At 31.9% G+C, this 19,813-nt stretch overlaps 1 protein-coding gene across 7 annotated transcripts in view; it reads right to left on the minus strand.

Moving 5' to 3' along the window:
* Positions 1-3,011: 3,011 nt before the first annotated feature.
* The window catches only part of LOC111416425 (unc80, NALCN channel complex subunit), a 64,320-nt gene continuing 47,518 nt past the window's right edge, over positions 3,012-19,813 (minus strand). For 6 of the 7 annotated variants that reach the window (XM_071195504.1, XM_071195502.1, XM_071195503.1 and 3 more), the window contains 12 exons: positions 17,705-18,009; positions 17,229-17,654; positions 16,954-17,172; positions 11,550-11,695; positions 11,164-11,491; positions 10,538-11,111; positions 10,083-10,486; positions 4,639-4,795; positions 4,308-4,589; positions 4,107-4,208; positions 3,867-4,018; positions 3,012-3,818 (listed from right to left, as the gene is read on the minus strand). In XM_071195504.1, the coding sequence (XP_071051605.1) occupies positions 3,354-3,818; positions 3,867-4,018; positions 4,107-4,208; positions 4,308-4,589; positions 4,639-4,795; positions 10,083-10,486; positions 10,538-11,111; positions 11,164-11,491; positions 11,550-11,695; positions 16,954-17,172; positions 17,229-17,654; positions 17,705-18,009 (3,560 nt within the window). In that variant the 3' untranslated portion in view covers positions 3,012-3,353. The remainder of the gene's footprint in view (positions 3,819-3,866; positions 4,019-4,106; positions 4,209-4,307; positions 4,590-4,638; positions 4,796-10,082; positions 10,487-10,537; positions 11,112-11,163; positions 11,492-11,549; positions 11,696-16,953; positions 17,173-17,228; positions 17,655-17,704; positions 18,010-19,813) is intronic. The other variant, XM_071195506.1, reaches the window with a different exon arrangement.

The following is a 19,813-nucleotide window of genomic DNA, read 5'->3' on the forward strand; positions in this document are numbered from 1 at the left end:
GTGATTAAGATCAAAATATTGCAGATGCTTGTCAAAACTGAATTTAAGTTTTTTTAAGGAAAAACACATAATTAATTGGATTTAAAGGTTGTATTTAATTCAAAATGGGTAAATGGATGAAATTATAGACAAGGTAAGTGGATTAAATCAAAAAAAGATATTTTTAAGTTATTTCTCTTAATTAGAATCGATTTAAATTAACTACAATTAACGAATTTGTTATGAATGCGAGATAATCGTAAAGAATTCGAATTGTTTAAAAATTAATAAAAATTAGGTTAGAATAGATAAAAAAATCGGAATAAAATTTTATTATTTTAAGGTTATCCAACTTGACTTGGTTACCATGGTGATTAAGATCCAAATATTGCAGTTGCTTGTCAAAATTGACGTTGAATTTAAGTTCTTTTAATGAAAAACATATAATTAATTGGATTTAAAGGTTGTATTTAATTCAAAAGTTCCCTCTTCTTGAAATCAGTTCTTTCGACTGTTCATTTAGAAATCGATGGTCGTTGATGAAAAAAATCATTGAAGACGTGCCGCACTTTATCATAAGATCTTGTTCTATTCCCAAAGCCACGAATCATTGAAAGAGTGTCAGCTTTTGCTCCATTTTTGGAATTAATAAAAGTAAAATTAGAAAACAAGTTTATTGAAAACAGTCGAAAGAAACCCTCATAATTCTTGAAAGAATTAAGATATCGGGTTTTGGTTTATGAGGTTGTGTTTCTTTTTTCATTACCTTTAAAATTAGGTAGAACTCGACAGAGGTTGCTATTTAAAAATGTAGGGGTGGTCATTCCCTAAAAAAACTCCACATTGCATGGAAGTTCTAAACTACCTAAGAATGCAGTTTTTATTAACTCTTTACTGATCCCCAATTTGGTTTGATTTGGTTGTATATTAAAGTTTAAACAAAGTCTCTGAGGATGTGCTTAGAGCGAAACTAGTCAGACAAAAATATAACAAAATAAACCAGTGAAATTCTTTACTTCAGTTATTAATTTGTCTATAATCATTGAAAAGGGTAGGACTTAAGCTATTGCCTTGTCTTATTCTTGTCTGCATAGATATTCTTCTTGTCTTCCTGCCTTCTTTGGCTTGTATTTGGGTCCAATTGTCCTTTTAACTCGACTATAACGTTTTTTTTATACAGGGTGTCTCACGTAACTGGTTCGTTAGAACTTTTTTAGGTTCCACTATTCGTAGAGGTTTGAAATTTTGGTAGCATGGATTGTTCATTCTAAACTTTCGATCTAAAATATTTGCAAGATGGCCACCACTTCCTGTCTACCGGAAGTAGACCACAACTTCGTTATTTCAAATGGAATGCTATAGTTTTTATTAAACCTTTCAATTATACGTAAAAAAATATATTAACTTTGATAAAAGTTCTTGGTACCTAGCGTTTTTTGTTTTCGAGTTATTTTGATTTTAAGGTATTTTTGGCAAATTTCACCATGCTCTTTAAAAGCCCATATACGCTTATAGCTACATTGGCACGATTACTCTTCAGATGTTGTCAAATGGATTGTCATTTCTTGTATCAGAGTATCTTATACAGGTTGGTCAAAAATTGAATTACCGTTTCTCCATATTCAATGGCTACAGTGAAAATGGCTAGTCGAAAATTTTGTTAATAGGAAACCAACTTCGTTTTGAAATTTGCGATGAAAATTTAAACAGTGAACTTTTAAGAGGTACAGTTACTGATTTTTGCGAAAGTTTACCTCTTAACACATAATTATAATTGTTGGTATCAATTGGATGGCGCTTCAGCACATTTTTCACGGAAAATTTACCAACAAGTAAACAATTTGTTTGATGACCGGTAGATTGGAAGAAATGGACCATGGCAAAGGCCTCCACAATCTCCAGATTTAACACCATTGAATTGTTATTTGTGGGGTCACTTAAAAAATCAAGTGTATCTTGTCGTGAGTTATTATTATAGAGTGGTGCGTGCACTATATACTATTGATGGCGACCAACTTCTACGGGTCACAACCGTAGAAGTCGAAAGAAGAGTTGAAAGAGTTTCTAATTTAATAAACTGTCAAAAGGTCTTGGCCTGCTAACAAAAACACAAACGGTTTCTGAGATTCTATGTCTGATTTTGATTAATTTTCCAATATCAGGGAAACTACAATAAATAGGTATAGGACTGTTTATAGATAATTTGTAGAGAATTAAATTCCCTTTCTGATATGGTACAGAAATATGGGGCGTTCCATTTAAAATTTTCGACTTTCTCGCAATTGAATATTGAGAAACGGTAATTCAATTTTTGACCACTCTGTATAAGATTCTCTGATACAAGAAATGATAATCTATTTGGCAGCATCTGTAGAGTAGTAGTGCCTCTACGAATAGTGGAACCTTAAAAAGTTCTAACGTATATGGGTGCATATGTTTCTTGTTGAGGAGTTTCACAACTTCAGGAAGTGTTACGCGGTCAAAAACATTCGTTAGATTTGTCCACGATGTGTCTGATTGCAAAGATGGCATCTATAGTTTCTTCCTAAAGCCTTGTTGTTCTTCACTTAACCCATAAGGAGATATTTCTTCTTCCAGGATTTTTGTGAAGTTAGCACTGAACCTAATTCAACACTGGAATCACACTTTTTTTCCATCCCGTTGGTATCCTCCTGCACTCTATGATTTTCTTAAAGAGATTTCCTTCACTTCAATAGCTCGTTAGATATTTCATCTACTCCAGAAGACTTAAAATTATTTCAATTTGGGTATTAATTGTTTCACTCTTTCGCCAGACATGGTTCAAGGTTCTCGAATGCTGTCGTCATGCTGCTCCGTGTCAAGATTTATTATGTAAAGTCCCTAGATTATCGAAGTACCGCGGTTAGCCGCCATTTTGGATAAAAAGTTAAGCGGGAAATTTAAAACTATGTCGTTCTGTTGATAAAATTACGCCAAATTTCCTTTCTTTTTTTTTTCTCGTGGTACTTTGAAGAGTCGAAAGCCCTTCTTACTGCAACTTTTGCAACTCCAAAGGCAACAGGACGGTATTATTTTTGTAAATAACTGGTGACAAGCTGTCAAACCGCCATTTTGGCTCGAATAGTTTGAATACACAGGTTTCATGAACCGCGGATCTTTGATTATGTAGGGATTTTATTGCTGTGTTATGTTATATGTTCGTTTTTTGATTTTTTCCTATTTCTTAACAAATTCCACGAAGGTTTCTTTTAGCCTCCATAAAGGTCATGTTCCATGTCTGCCAAGAATATTTCCCAATACACTCCCTTGATGTATTAGATCTTGTTGTTGTCTGCATTTAATATTAAGCTTTGGTATCAATATTTTATGTATTCCTCTTAAATTCATTTAAATTAAATTAAAGTAGTTTCATCTTGTTGTTCAAAAACCATCATCAACGAATGTTGAGAATGAGATGGTGACCGATTATTAGAACTTCTAATCAAAGCGGTTTTTTCCCCTGCATGCTCATTTAATGAACAATCTGGGGAACTATTTTCTGTGTGAAAAAAATTATTCGTTGTTGTACTACTTGTTGATGGTAAATCATGTAAATCTGGCGAAGCTAATGGAGGAAACGTTTTTGGGCTTGACTCCAAATTATCTCGTAATTGCATCACTGGATAAGATTCGCGATACCCGGAAGTACTCGAAGTTTGTGAAACGGCGCTATCTTCATCCCAAGAACCTTCAGTTTTAGCACGCATCGATATTCTTAAACGATGTGGATCAATTGGAAGTGATTGTGAAATCGGTACTGGGTCACCTTCCGAATCTTTTGATGTTAATTCTTCCGATTCTAATTTCATATGGGATATCTAAAAAGAAACATCACAAATTTATTACGATTTAATGATTATTTTCACCTCGATTTTGTTTCTTCGACTTTTTCTTAATCGAAATGTTTTCCTCCCTTGTGGTTTTATTCTTTGTAAGCGGGATTTTGATCCGGGTTGCATTTCGCCAGAACTATCTTCAGCCGGACTTCCCGGGCTTAAAGGAGTCGTTGATGTTTCACCTTTTAAAAAGAATTATTTTATTTTAATTAAAATAAAAAGATTGTTTTCGTTTACAACAAAAAGCGAAAAAGCATTTTTATTTTTTACCTGAAGAGTGTCTAAGTTCTACGGATGGCACAAAACGTAGTTTATGATGGGTTCTATGTTGCGAACTAAACGCATCGGATTTAGTATGCTCATCACATTGATCTGAAACATGCCACAACACAAACACAGAGAAAAGAACAAAAGCTTTTTAACAAAGGGGGTGATGGGGAAATAATAATAATAATAATAATAAAAGAATACCTGGGATGATTCCTTTTCCTACAACGGGACTATTTTGAGTTTGAGTTTCTTGGACTTCATTAATATTTGCTTGATTCGGGGTTGATCCATAACTTGTACTTGATGACGATTCTTTTGTATTCGGCAATTGTTGATGTTCCGGAATCATTTTGTGCTTTAAATCACCCCCGGTTAATATTTCTATTAATGAGGGTCTTTGATTTCTCGTTGTTGTGGTCACCTCGCTTGTAATTTGAATTGTTGTTTGAGTTTGTGGATCTTTTTTATTAATTTCCATCGATTCTAAAAAGGCTATTATTAAAATTAAATAAATTAAACATGAAATTTTTACTGTGTTCTAATTCTTCTTTTAACATTTTCATTTCATGGGCTAATTCCATCAAATGCGCACCACGACTTTTCGGGGCTGCTAAACCGATTCCACGGATTTTTTCGCGTATTTTTGTGTGCATATTTCTTTCAAAATCGGAAATTGGTGGTTGTGCTAACTAAAAATTAAGAAAAACTCTGAAGTTAGCTACGCTTCTTTAAGAAGTCATTTTTGGCATATAATTTTCGAATGTTTTAAACATAAATTAATAATTTTGCACTATAATAAACACTAAGTGAAAGTGTATTGCTATCTTTATAACTTGATAGAGTTAGTCAATAACCTTAAAAAGATTTTAAATCAATTTGATAAAAAAACACAATTGACAAGTTGGACGTCAAACGTCAAAATAAAGTTTGAGGTTATATTTACGCATTCTTTCACCGCCTTTGAACGAGCTCAGTTAAAGATAACTTGGATGAGTTGCTCTGAAAGAGCAACTGAAATGAGTATTATTTATTCTATATTAAAAATTATATGTTAAGTGCATATAAAAAATACATGTTTTTAATGTAATAAAAACAACTCTGAAGGTAGTTACGCTTCTTTAAGTCATTTTTGGCATATAATTTTCGAATGTTGTTTTAAACATAAATTAATAATTTTGCACAACAGTAAACACTAAGTGAAGATGTATTGCTATTTTTATAACATGATAGAGTTATTCAATAATCTTTAAAAGATTTTAAATCAATTTGATGAAAAAACACAATTGACAAGTTGGACGTCAAACGTCAAAACAAAGTTTGAGGTTGTATTTACGCATTCTTTCATCACCTTTGAACGAGCTCAGTTAAAGATAACTTTGATGAATTGCTCTGAAAGAGGAACTGAAATGAGTATTATTTATTCTGAATTAAAAATTATATGTTAAGTGCAAATAAAAAATACATGTTTTTAATGTAATAAAAACAACTCTGAAGTTAGCCACGCTTCTTTAAGTTGGCATATAATTTTCGAATGTTGTTTTAAACATAAATTAATAATTTTGCACAACAATAAACACTAAGTGAAGGTATCTTTATAACGTTATAGTTATTCAATAATCTTAAAAAGATTTTAAATCAATTTGATAAAAAAACACAATTGACAAGTTGAACGTCAAACGTCAAAACAAAGTTTGAGGTTATATTTGGTTATGTTTACGCATTCTTTCACCGCCTTTGAACGAGCTCAGTTAAAGATAAGTCTAATGAGTTGTTCTGGAAGGATAATTATTTATTCTGAATTAAAAATTAGAAGTATATGTTACATGCATATAAAAAATACATGGTTTTGATGTAACAAAAACAACTCTGAAGATAGCTACGCTTCTTTAAGTCATTTTTGACATATAATTTTCGAATCTTATTTTAAACATAAATTAATAATAAAAAAAGTTTTCAAAGAGTTACTATACCCGAAAGAGACATTTGTATTGACGAAACCTCAGTTCCTTTAAAGGTAGGCTTATATTTATGCAATACATTCAGAATAAGAGGCAAATTTGGCAGAATTGTGCCTTAAAAACTGATATACATACAATTTGTGTGTATATTGTAGACAGGAGGAGTCGAAAGAAAATGTCATTGTCCCTACCAAGGTGATAATGAGGCTAATAGAGTCTTTACTTGATAAAATAGTACTTTATGGTGATAACTATTATACCAGCGTAGAGTTAGCTAAATGGACTGCCTAAGTCTGACGTCACAGAGATGGGTGGAGCTTATACTGACTCCAAACAATTTCGTTGCTAAGATAAATCGCCAAAAAATGTCATTTGAAATGTCATCACTTGGTGATTTATTGTTAGCAACACAATTAGCAACGAAATTGTTTGGAGTCAGTTTAAGCTCCGCCCATCACTGTGACGTCAAGGCTTAGGTTATCCATTGTTGCTATCCTGAAGAACGCATCTAATTGGAACTCTAAGATAAAACAGAAAACATAACAGTAAAGAGGAGACATTGTGGGAACGATATAGAGTGAAGGGATTGTAAAATATAAAATTGAGAGATAAACGCGACGTACTAAACATCTAGATACTCAGATTACCAGAAAGCTTACAATACAGCGCTACGCAAAGATCTGCACCACGCGGCGTCTACAGCAAATTTACGTATGGCACATACAGTGGTACAATAAAGTCTACATACACCCCAGAAAATCGTAATATTTCAGCTCCTGAAATGTAATTCAATGAAATTTTTATTTTTTTTGCCATAGCATTATCCATACTAACATAAATTAGTGTAATTAGTAATCCTCCTAACAAAGTAAAGGTAGTAAGGTCTCATACTTAAAGGTGGTGCATCCAGACCAATTCGCATAACTTAATTTCTCCTCAAAGGGATGGAAAAGGTAATCGATCAATACCTTAGGAATGGAGTGCTTATCACTAATCCACTCCACCCTACCCAACATGCTTACCAGAAAGCAAAATCACCAATTACTGCTCTCCATGCTTTAATTAGCACTTTATATGAAGCAATTACAACCAAAGAGATAGATTTCATAGACATAGAGGGTGCTTTTGATAACACCTCATCCACAATCAAATGGTGTATAGTCATGTTGAAAAGTCGGCTGATCACAGCCAGCCTAGGAGGCGAGTCGTTGACTATAAAAGGAGCTAAGAGGATCTCCCCAAGGGGGAGTGCTATCACCTCTATTATGGTGCCTAGTAGTTGATGACTTGATGAAGGCGAGGAAAAAGGCCATTATGACAAACCAGATCTGCCGCAGGCTTCTAGGAAGGAACTGGGGTCTCAAACCACGAATGGCTCATTGGGCCTACGTAGCAATAATCAGACCACCCATGGTCTCCTACGCCTCATTGGTTTGGTGGCCAAAAACACAACAACAGCTGGCACAAATCCTGCATGTCTTAATATAACGGGTGCAATGAGATCCTGTGCGACGGCTGCTTTGGAACCCTACGTAAAAGTATACGTGTGTGTGTGTTGAACGATGTCAGACGACTGACTGCTCTCCGCTCCACTACTCTTGCGATTCCCTTCCCACAAAGATATTCCGCGCGCATATACACACACACAAGTATACGTCCTATAGTCCTATGGTCAGCTTTTAAAGTTACCAATCTGTATACAGGGTAATTCAAATTCGACCCCCACCATTGCGATCTCAGAAACTATAAAAGATACAGAAATGGTTAAATGGGGGCAAAGTTGCATATCTTAAAGCTCATCGTTTTTCAAATAAGTTTTTGGATCTAGCCGTTTTAGTTTTTAAAATATGGCCGAAAAACAAAAAAATGACTTTTTCGTTTTTTGCCTATAACTCCTTTATTTTTCGTTTTTTCATGAATCTGAAAAACCAATCTTAAGGCAACTTGTTATGAAAAACGTCCTGACACAACTAGAAATTTTCTCCGACGTTTGGTTTTCGTGAAACTATCATCAACGCCATATTTGATTTTCGTTAGCAACACAGTTAGCAACGAAAATGTTTGTAGTCGATATAAGCTCCGCCCATCACTGTGACGTCAAGGCTTAGGTTATCTATTATTTGTCAAATAAACGTTGTTATTGTGTTTCCATGAGTGTCTACAATTTTTTTAATACTTACGAAATGGGCGCATTTGTGGTTTTTGGTAAATATCTTGAGAATGGTCTAGAATTTTAAGACACTTCGTATTACAAAAAATATTTGTATTTAAATTCTGAATAAGATAGTAAAATAATATGCAAGGTGCTCCGTTTGAAAATCTTAAGAAAATCTGGTTTAAAAATTATCAAACACCCATTTTTCAAAAAACCCTAATTATCTCTCAAACTATTAATGTTAGGTATAGGACATATGGGATATAAAAGATGTAAAATGAAACGCCGAAGACGATTAAGCAATAAAATATGGGAGGTGCCATTTAAAAAAATGAAGTTATGGTACTTCCAAATTTCGAAATGTTAATGTGCCATAGTAAAGTGACCAAACGTTCTAGACAGCCGTTCTCAGCACCAAAACATACTCCATCATGTTGCTTTGAATCCTAAATTGATATCCTAAAAATCGAGTGTTCTCTGATTTTTTGAACAAATGTCTGCTGGAGCAGATTTTTCTAGTAAAATTCGAATAACTCGAGAATGATCGAATCAAATTGGAAAAAGTAAAGTTATTCATAAATCTTGAAAATATACAAATCCAAATATACAAAAATATACAGTGTTTCATTTTAAAAAAATACATTTTGTGTCGTCACACTTTTTTGGACCACCCCATATATACGAAAATATTTTCCAGAAATACATTCATATGTACCGGGTGTAGCAGGATCATGATACACCCCCCGTATCTCCTTTAGTTTTGAAGATAATTGATTCAAATTTGGGACATCTTTTTGACATTTCTAACGTCAATATTTTTTAAAATTTAATATTTAATTTTCCATTTAAGTGTGCCATGAGAGTTCCGTTTTATTCTAATTAACTCGCCTAATGCTAGAAAAATCTAAATTCCGTCATTATGATGAACTGTATTTGCACATAAATCACGTAATTTGGTACTTTTGGCGGAATTAGAATAAAACGGAACTCTCATGGCACACTTAAATGGAAAATTAAACATTAAATTCTAAAAAATATTGACGTTTGAAATGTCACTTATGTGGTCCATTGGATTCAGAAAATTATTCATATTTCAAAAATGTAATAATATACAGGATGTTCCATTTAAAAATCTAAAGTTAGTGTTACTTCCGGCGAAACCGGAATTGAAAACAAAAATTAATTGTATGTCAAAAAGTGTTTCTTATCATGTATATAGGATGTCCCAAATTTGAATCAATTATCTTCAACGGGGAATGTACCATGATCCTGTTACACCCGGTATAGTACAAGTCTGCGTTTGAAAGAAATTCCTAACTTAATTGGTATAGGAGCTATGGATGCCTGACGCACTATTGCAGGACCTGTATATTTTTTATGTAAAATATGGAAATAAAATAGACTGTATGTACTCTTTTGTTAAAAATTTTCAGTGAATTACATTTCAGGAGCGGAGATATCATTTTCTGGGGTGTATGTAGAGTTTATTGTACCATTGTAGAGGGTGGGCAAATTTGGGTGTTATTATAGGCTATCTCAGAAACTATAAGAGATACGAAAAAAGTAGATGCCATGTCCCGGTCTCTTTTTCTTTTTTTTTTTTTCAAAAGAGACCGGGACATGGCACCTACTTTTTTCGTATCTCTTATAGTTTCTGAGATAGCCTATGATAACACCCAAATTTGCCCACCCTGTACGTCAAGCCACGTGGCAGTCAACGTGTTAAAAATAGCGTTGAAGTCAGAATGGACTAAAATACCACCTCAATTAACCAATAAGAGTGTTCTTTTTGTAGTTAGATGTTAACTAGAGAATTACTTTTAAAAAATTTTTCAAGATAAGTATTAAATGAGTAATTTTTACCTTTTGAAAAATAAATGGTTGCATTAAAATAAATAAAGGAGTCCTATGTGTAACGACAAAATCTAAAAAATCCCACAAAAACGATCCAGCTTCATTCCGTTTCCCTAAATCTCTCATGGCTCTCGCAATTTTCGTCCAATCCGTAATTAATTCACCCTCGAAACAAACTGCCATAATTTTTAAAGCCAAAAAAGCAACCTGATAAAGCGACGTGTTAATCATCGATGACGTTTTTGTATCGCGAGTTCCTGTAAACGTTGCGGTGAAACTTCCGGTTCGAATTTCGGTTGCAGCTTTTTGCGTTGTTGCAGTCGAAGTCATCGCTTTCGTGTTTGGGGGACAAATCGCATGTAAAACCAACGTTAATGCGAATGTTATATCGGGTTGTTTCATTTGTTGAACATCTAAAAAAAATTAAAATTAATTTGATTCAAAATTTATGCGTTAAAGATCACCTTTTCTTCCCGAACCAACACGAAGACATAAAGGAATAATTAGATTCATGATAATATTTTGGGTTTTTTCTTGTGATGAAAAAACCGTTCCACCACAAACTTGTTCTAAATTGTACATATCGGCTGTATTTAAAATTTGTAAAGCGATTAATCGAACGGCTGTTGAACAAAAATGTGCCGGTGGAGTTTGTTTCATTAAAGCAGCAGTTGCTGAAGACATTCCTTCAGTGCCACAATCGCTAACTAATAATGATTGAACCGTGTTGATTAATTGTTTGATGTGTTGCCAATGCATTATGTAAGAATATTTAAGCATTGTGTCGTAAATTCCTTTTAAAAGCCCCGCGGCTGCGTCCCAATCGGTGTTTCTTCGGATTGAAGGCTTTTTCGAAATTTTTTGAAACACTTTATCTAATCTGCGTAAAATTGTAACTAAAGCGGCTCTCATTGCATCGTTTGCCCACTCGATTGAGGGTAAAATATAGCTCATGTAGTGTTGAAGACCACGACAACCCATCGATTCGGGGTCATAAGGTGATACTTTTAATAAGCTATGAGCTATATCGGCTAATCTCTAAAATATTAATATTATTAAATAAAAATATTTGGGGAATTATTTTTCTTACTATATGCGAGCGAATATCTAAAAGTTCAATAACTTTCCCTTCTTGATTATTTTTTCTGTTTAATTCTTGTAATCGAACCGTTGCGCGACACATAAATTCCCCAACTAACGATAAAAGCACATCTCTAGGTCTACGATACTCAGCTCTAAGAACTTCAGAATCTTCTACGTCGTGTTCGTACATTGTTTTTGCCCTGGAGTGTTCGCTCATAAATTTCGAATGGGATTCGTCTTCGAAATCGAATCCTGGCGAATATGGTCCACGACTGTAATTTCTTTGGGAAGAACCTTTATGTTCTGGACTAGATCTATAAGGACCGTTATAACTTCTATAAAAAAATGTATAGTTATTTTTATTATACTGTTATAATTTAGTATTAAAATTACTTTGTAAGTGATTCACAATTATTCACAAGGGTTTTAATCGCGACCGCTAATTGATGGATTATTTCTTTTTCCGTTTTACCCTCTCTGTTATAACTTGGTAATTGGATGTGTTGAACGTAACATGGTAAAATTGCCTCTAAAATTATCTAAATCAAATTTAAAATATTAATATTTGAATTATAAATAAAAATTAGGGTTTTTCTTAAACCTGTCAATGTCAAAATTTTAGGGTTTATGTTGGTATTACTGATCTAGTTTCGTTTTTAGTAACTATACTCTATTTTTTAATTCGGAGGAGTAAAATGAAAAGTGACGTTTATACTAAATATCACCATATTGCATATTTTGATTGAACTAAAACTAGAATTAACACTAGACCTAGAACTAGAAAGTATCGGGTGTTAGTTCTAGTTTTACACTATCATTAGAACTATCACGAGACTTAGAACTAGAATCATTCGGGTTTAGCCGTCTTGAGAGACGTGCGGCGAATTCTATGCTATTTCTTGTAATTTGCGTTTTTATCCTTATTTTTCTAACAAAAATAAAATAAATTTTGACAATGTAGGGATATAGGTATCTAGCAGTTGGTAACATCGTAACACTTGAAAATAGAAATTTGAATTGATAATTACAACAAGTTATTTTATTTTTGTTAAAATAAAAAAAAAGGATAAAAACGCGAATTACAAAAAATAGAATAAAAAACACGTTTCATATGACTTAAAGCACACATTCATTTTAAAAATTTTAGGTTGGTATTAAAAATTTCACCAAAATCGTCATTTAGAAAATTTAAACGTCATTTTTGTTTATTGTTAAAATGTAATTTTGAAGCTTTTTTGCATCATTTTTAAATTCTAATTCTTTTTTAGATTTAAAAATCCCATTTTAGAGAGGTGGAATATTTGAAAATGACTTTTAATAAATGTCATTTTGACGTTTTAATTTATTTTTAAATTTAAAATTTTAGGTTGGTATTAAAAATTTCACCAAGATCATGAATACGTCATTCTTGTTTAAGGTTCAAATGTAATTTTCAAGCATTTCGCGTTATTTTTAAATTCAAATCCGAATGTTTCTAGTTCTCGATCTAGTGTTAGTATTACTGGTAGTGGCAGGTAGTGCTAGTTAGCATAAGATATTACTATGTAGTATATTTTTATTGAACTAAAACTAGAATCATTCGGGTTTAGCCGTCTTGAGAGACGTGCGGCTAAACCCGAATGTTTCTAGTTCTAGGTCTAGTGTTAATTCTAATTTTACACTAGCACTATCACTAGAATAGCGATACGCACGTCTTTCAAGACGGCTAAACCCGAATGATTCTAGTTCTAGGTCTTGTATTAGTTCTAGTTTTACACTAGCAATAGAACTAATACAAGACCTAGAACCAGAATCATTCGGGTTTAGCCGTCTTGAAAGACGTGCGGCTAAATCCGAATGTTTCTAGTTCTCGGTCTAGTGTTAATTCTAGTGGCAATGATAGGTATCGCTGGTTAGTATAAGATATTACTATGTTGTATATTTTTATTGAACTAAAACTAGAACTAACACACAACTTTTCAAACAAACTTTTCAACAAAAACAAACTTTTCATTTCATTGAAAAGTTTTCATTTTTTTTTTAACAACGACGTAGTTCAACCATTTTTAAACTGTAACGTGCTCGTCTTTAGTTTAAAAATTAGTTTAAAACTAATTTTATGATATTTCTCGGAATTAAGATATGTTCTACAACATAATCTGTCAATCCTACAATTATTTTTTGATAAGATGGATGTAACTTCCCATTTTTAACGAAGTCTCTGAAGATGCCTATAAGGCGAAACTAGTCAGACGAAAAATAAAATTTTACAACCAGTTAAAGTACATTGAAACTATGACGTAGGTAAAAGTAAAAACTTTTTGAGAAATACTAAAATGTTTAATTCAATTCAAGCAAACATGTTTCGAAACTAATGTTTCATCTTCAGTACTTAGAATATTATATAAAATAATGGAAAAATATTTTGTTAGTAGGTGGGGTTTAGGAATGGATCTAAAGTTCTTTCAACTTAATTTACATATAAAAAAATTAATTTAACAAAATCAAAATATTCAATATTTTAGTTAAATCTTGGAAGGTAACATATCTAGATAACTAGAATATAACTTAAACATTTTAGTATTTCTCAAAAAGTTTTTACTTTTACCTACATCATATTTTATTATATTAGAGAAATATGGAGAATTTCATCCCATTTATACATTGAAACTGTCAGTACTGCTTACAGTACTAATTTTCCATGAGTTTTGCAAATTTCAGGTTCAGCAAAGTCATTGATCGGTTTAAATTGAGTTGCAGCAGAAAGAAAAAAATCCTTTTGACATTTCTTATTTCATTGCAAACCTCGTTTTACATGGTTTTTAGCAAATTTTGGGTTGAGCAAAATCTTTAATCAATTTAATTTGAACTGCAGCAAACTTCTTACCATGTCTAAAACAGGAAATCTTGCACAAAATACTTCTGCCGTTTCTTATTTCATTACAATACTAATTTTCCACTAGTTTTTGCAAATTTCGGGTTCAGCAAAATCATTGATCAGTTTAAATTGAGTTGCAGGAGATTCCTCATCATGTTTAACCCTTTGTGTTCCGACGGTACTTTAAAGTACCGGTAGTTTTAAACACTCATTTTAAACTTTCTACTATACAAGAAAGAATCTGTATAAAAAATGACACAATCCGCACTGTAGGGTTTTTAGCTATATTTAAACTTATTCGTCCAGATGTGAGGTTAGAAGTTTAGTGAAAAGTGGTTTTGTTGAATTTTGTTGTTCAAAAAGGTATCTCTTTGATAAATTTGATCATTAAATCGGATCATTTTCAAAAGAAAACATTGAGCTTTAATTTAAAATAAGTCTCATTCCTTAATTTCAATAAATACGGCTTCCACGAATTTTTAAATTAGCAGCTTTTTGACACTTTTAGATTATACGAAAATTTAAGTTTTATTTCAACATTTTTTTTCTCAATATTTTTCCAATCCAACCCAACAATTATTATACATCATTGTAAAGAGAAAGCTTTGAGCTTTAATTTAGAATAAGTCTCATTCCTTAATTTCAATAAATACGGCTTCCAGGAATTTTTAAATTAGCATCTTTTTTGACACTTTTAGGTTATACGAAAATTTAAGTTTTATTTCAACATCTTTTTTCTCAATATTTTTCCAATCCAACCCAACAATTATTATACATCATTGTAAAGAGAAAGCTTTGAGCTTTAATTTAGAATAAGTCTCATTCCTTAATTTCAATAAATACGGCTTCCAAGAATTTTTAAATTAGCATCTCTTTTTAACACTTTTAGGTTATACGAAAATGTACGTTTTGTTTCAATATTTCTTTTCTCAATATTTTTCCAATCCAACCCAACAATTATTATACATCATTGTAAAGAGAAAGCTTTGAGCTTTAATTTAGAATAAGTCTCATTCCTTAATTTCAACAAATACGGCTTTCAGGAATTTTTAAATTAGCATCTTTTTTGACACTTTTAGGTTATACGAAAATGTAAGTTTTATTTCAACATTTTTTTTCTCAATATTTTTCCAATCCAACCCAACAATTATTATACATCATTTTAAAGAGAAAGCTTTGAGCTTTAATTTAGAATAAGTCTCATAACTTAATTTCAATAGATACGGCTTCCAGGAATTTTTAAATTAGCATCTTTTTTGACACTTATAGGTTATACGAAAATGTAAGTTTTGTTTCAACATCTTTTTCTCAATATTTTTCCAATCCAACCCAACAATTATTATACGTCATTTTAAAGAGAAAGCTTTGAGCTTTAATTTAGAATAAGTCTCATAACTTAATTTCAATAGATACGGCTTCCAGGAATTTTTAAATTAGCATCTTTTTTGACACTTTTAGGTTATACGAAAATGTAAGCTTTGTTTCAACATTTTTTTTCTCAATATTTTTCGAATCCAACCCAACAATTATTATACATCATTTTAAAGAGAAAGCTTTGAGCTTTAATTTAGAATAAGTCTCATAACTTAATTTCAATAAATACGGCTTCCAGGAATTTTTAAATTAGCATCTTTTTTGACACTTTTAGGTTATACGAAAGTGTAAGTTTTGTTTCAACATTTTTTTCCTCAATATTTTTCCAATCCAACCCAACAATTATTATACATCATTTTAAAGAGAAAGCTTTGAGCTTTAATTTAGAATAAGTCTCATTCCTTAATTTCAATAAATACGGCTTCCAGGAATTTTTAAATTAGCATCTTTTTGACACTTTTCTGTCTGATAAATAAATATTCAAATTTACTTCGTCCACGAAAATGTCGTAGCGCAAGTTCAAAAGAAAGATGAAGTTATGACAGCTAGACCCCACTCAAAATGTATTGCGAGCAATGTTTATTTATGTTGTAATGAAAGAAAGAACTGTTTTTTTGGATGTCATAATGTGATTTAGATAAAGCAAGTGTTGCATATTTTGCTAAAATTGATTCCAAATGCCTCTACTGATTGTGAGTGTATTTTAATTCTGTCACAAAGTTTCAAAATTTTTGACTTCTTGGGACACAAAGGGTTAAAATGCAAATATTGCAAAAAAGTCCTTCTAGCATTTCTTGCTTCATTGCAAATCTAGTTTTCCATGATTTTTAGGAAATTTTGGGTTGAGCAAAATCTTTAATCAATTTAATTTGAACTGCAGCAAACTTCTCCCCATGTCATTGATCAGTTTAAATTGAGCTGTAGTAGATTCCTCATCATGTTTAAAATGGAAATATTGCAAAAAAATCTTTTTTGCATTTCTTAATTCATGGGAAAATCAATTTTCCATAATTTTTTGCAAATTTTGATTTGAGCATTCCTCTTTGCTTATAGCAGCAAATATCCAAAGAAAATTATGTTTGTCATCTCCTATTTATCTGGAAACCCAGATTTTTTTAAATTTTTGCAAATAATGTTCTGAATTTCTGATCAATTTTATTTAACCTCCATCATATACCTCGTTATCTATAGCAACAAATATAGAAAGAACAACTACTTTTCCCAGTTCCTATTTTTTTATAAAACCACTATCCTTTCAGTTTTGCAAGTTTCAATATGAGCAGACTTTTCTATGTTGTTTCTATCGGTGTAAAAATTTTTATTAAACTAAAAGTTGGTCAGTATTATACGAGCACTTTCACTAGAACTAACACAAGACCTAGAACTAGAATCATCTCAAATTTTCCTTGTGTAATTATTGCTTAAAACTGAGCAATTGAAGAAAGAAGGGTTGCTTCTTTTTAACACTCCTCCGAATTAAAAAGAAACGTGATATAACAAAATTCCCTGTTAATATTTTCAACTTTCAAAACAATTTGACAGGTATTAAGAAAATAATTTACTTACCAACATTTGATATCCTCTAATACTTTCTGATGAATATGAAACAACCATAACACACAACGAAATACAATCCAATATTGTCACCATTTCGTTTTCGTCGTGATAACAAAAATCGATCGCTTTTAATGGTTTATCTTCTTTAACTAATTCAGCGATATTAAGAGGATCGGGTGACGGAGTTTCCAAGCTAAGCAATAAATTAAATAAACAACTCGATTGAATCTAAAACAATAAGATTAATAATAAATAATTTCGTAATAACTCAAATTTGAAACAACCTTATGTGCATCACCATAAGTTCCATCTTCATCCGTATCCAACATAGCGGAAACGGATCCAAACATTTGAAGGATAAACGGTTTCCGATTCATTAAATAAAACTGTTTGACGGCATATTCAACTGTAGTTGTAACCAATTTATTAGTTTGGTGGTTTGAGTAAATTTTTAATAAGGTTGGCATAATTAATAAATATCCGTTTGTTGAAAAAATGTTTTTGAAATGAAACGCTGCGTTAATGTAAGTTGCCATAACGTAACGTAAAATGCACGCATCCTCCGAATGGAGAATAAACGCCCCATTTAATACGTTTAAAAATAAGTGGATGTCGCCGGAATATGCGAAATTTCCCGCCATAGCTTCGAACATTCTTGCAATTAACCGAATCCACATGAATTTGTGCATCACGTCTAAACCCAAAAGCATCTTAAAAAAATTAATTAATAAAAAATAAATTAATAATTAAATTTAAGTACTCGTCCAACTTCTCCTCCTTTATATAAATCTAAATCGGATTCGAGTGCTTTTCTTGGAAACGAAGGTAATTTCATGAGTTCTTCGTGTAGAAAAACTACTCTTTGAACTACCATATCAACGTTTTTTAATATAGCCCAGGTTAAAAGCACTTTTCCGATTTCGACAAATTTATAATTTAACTCTTGTTTTTGTAAAGCATTAAAAGCGTCTTCCGGTTTCATATGGACCAGTTCTAATTGCGGGTATTGGGAACGTTTAAAAAAGTAATAGTCTCGCACGTACGATGAAGGATTTTGAATTTGATCTAAAATATAAAAATAGAAACAATTTAATATGTAATTGTAATCTAATGCTATAAACGAAGAAAAGAGAAATGTACCTAATAAAACTTCAATTCCAAATTTATGGAATACTGTTGAATACAAAAAACGTCATAGAAAAGAAGGTGAGAGTCCTGAAAACAAATCTATAGCTCCGAAAATAAATACAGTGTCTTGGAAAACACTGGAGACGATACAGATCCTACTGATATTAATCCAACCCAAAATTCAAAGATAGTCACTCTATATTCATACAAGATGTTAACTATATTAAAATCTTGTATGATCTTTCGTTTGAAGAGTTTAAGCAAAGAGCAGGTTAAAGTGTAAATAAATAACTCTGATGATTACTCTGCTACCATAAAAGCCCTAACTGAAAAAGGAACCAAATATTATACGTAATATCCACTTCCTCTGACATTAACAATATTAAAACTGCAATTAAGCCCCAATTACTTCCCGTTATTCAATGTTGACTTGACCCCTAGTTCAAACAATAAAGACATACATCAAATAACTCGCCTTTTAAACACTGTTGTCGAACCTCCTCATCCTAAGAGAGACTTACCACAATGCAGAGATGCCAAAATTTTGGTCACACAAAAGCTTACTGCAATAGAGAACCCGGTTGCGTTAAATGTGCAAGTCAAGTGTGTTAACTGCGGAAAAAACCATCCTGCAAACTATAGAGGCTGTCTTGTTTATAAAGAACTGCAAAAGAAACAATTTCCTTCTCAAAAAATAAGGCTATACATAACACTGCAGGTATGCCAATCTTACCAGAGGAATTTTTCCAAGTGATACGAAATTGCACCAGCTGCAACAAGAAATACAAAACGCATGCCCTCAATCTTCTATATCAAACAATCTTGAACAGATCATACAAAAAATGATGGAGAGGGTGGACAAAATGTTCGACCTCATAATTACGTTAATATCAAAACTTAATGTTCAACAGTAGTATAAAGATAAGTGTATGGAACGCTAATGACTTGACTAACCATAGTTGAGAAATCAAAACTTTTATTACACAACATAATATTGATGTTATGTTAATTTCTGAAGCTATTTTAAGTTTCTAAATTATGCAACATATAGAATCCATCATCCGTTAGGAAAGGCACGTGGTAGAACAGCTGTAATAATTAGAAATTCTCTAAAACATCAGTTGAAGTTGAGAGCTTAAATTATATAAACTTTGAACACTCAGTAAACATGAATATTCCTCTCAAAAATGAAACGGACATCGAAAACGCAATAAATGACTTCACAAAATGTATTCAAAAAGCTGCATGGATATCGACTCTTCAACCAAAGCATCATAATAAAATAATTCATTATTTACACTATATTAATTGAATATTAAGAAAAACCTGGCAGATAACTCGATATCCTGATACAAAAATAAAACTGAATAGTATTACATTTCTTATTTTCTTAAGTAATCTCTCTATACAGGTGAACTTTTAGTATCTAAACCGTTTGAAAAACAAAAATATTTTATACAAAAGTTGTTTGACTCATCACTTTCTATTACGTAAAATTATTTTCACTTATACCGGGTGTTCCATTTAAGCGTAGCGGAGAGTACGTAAATTTGTTTAAATGGAACACCTGTATATTTTATCATATTATGAATACAACTAAATTTGTTTATACAACCGTATATGTTACTATTTCACAGCTTTCATAGTTCCAGAGATATTCAATTGTTCTTCCAAAATGTGCCCATTACAGGATCTTTTTAAAAACGATGTAAAATCGACATTTTTTCCGATTTTTCCTTGA

The sequence above is a fragment of the Onthophagus taurus genome, chromosome 3 (assembly GCF_036711975.1).
Source record: "Onthophagus taurus isolate NC chromosome 3, IU_Otau_3.0, whole genome shotgun sequence".
Lineage (NCBI taxonomy): Eukaryota > Metazoa > Arthropoda > Insecta > Coleoptera > Scarabaeidae > Onthophagus > Onthophagus taurus.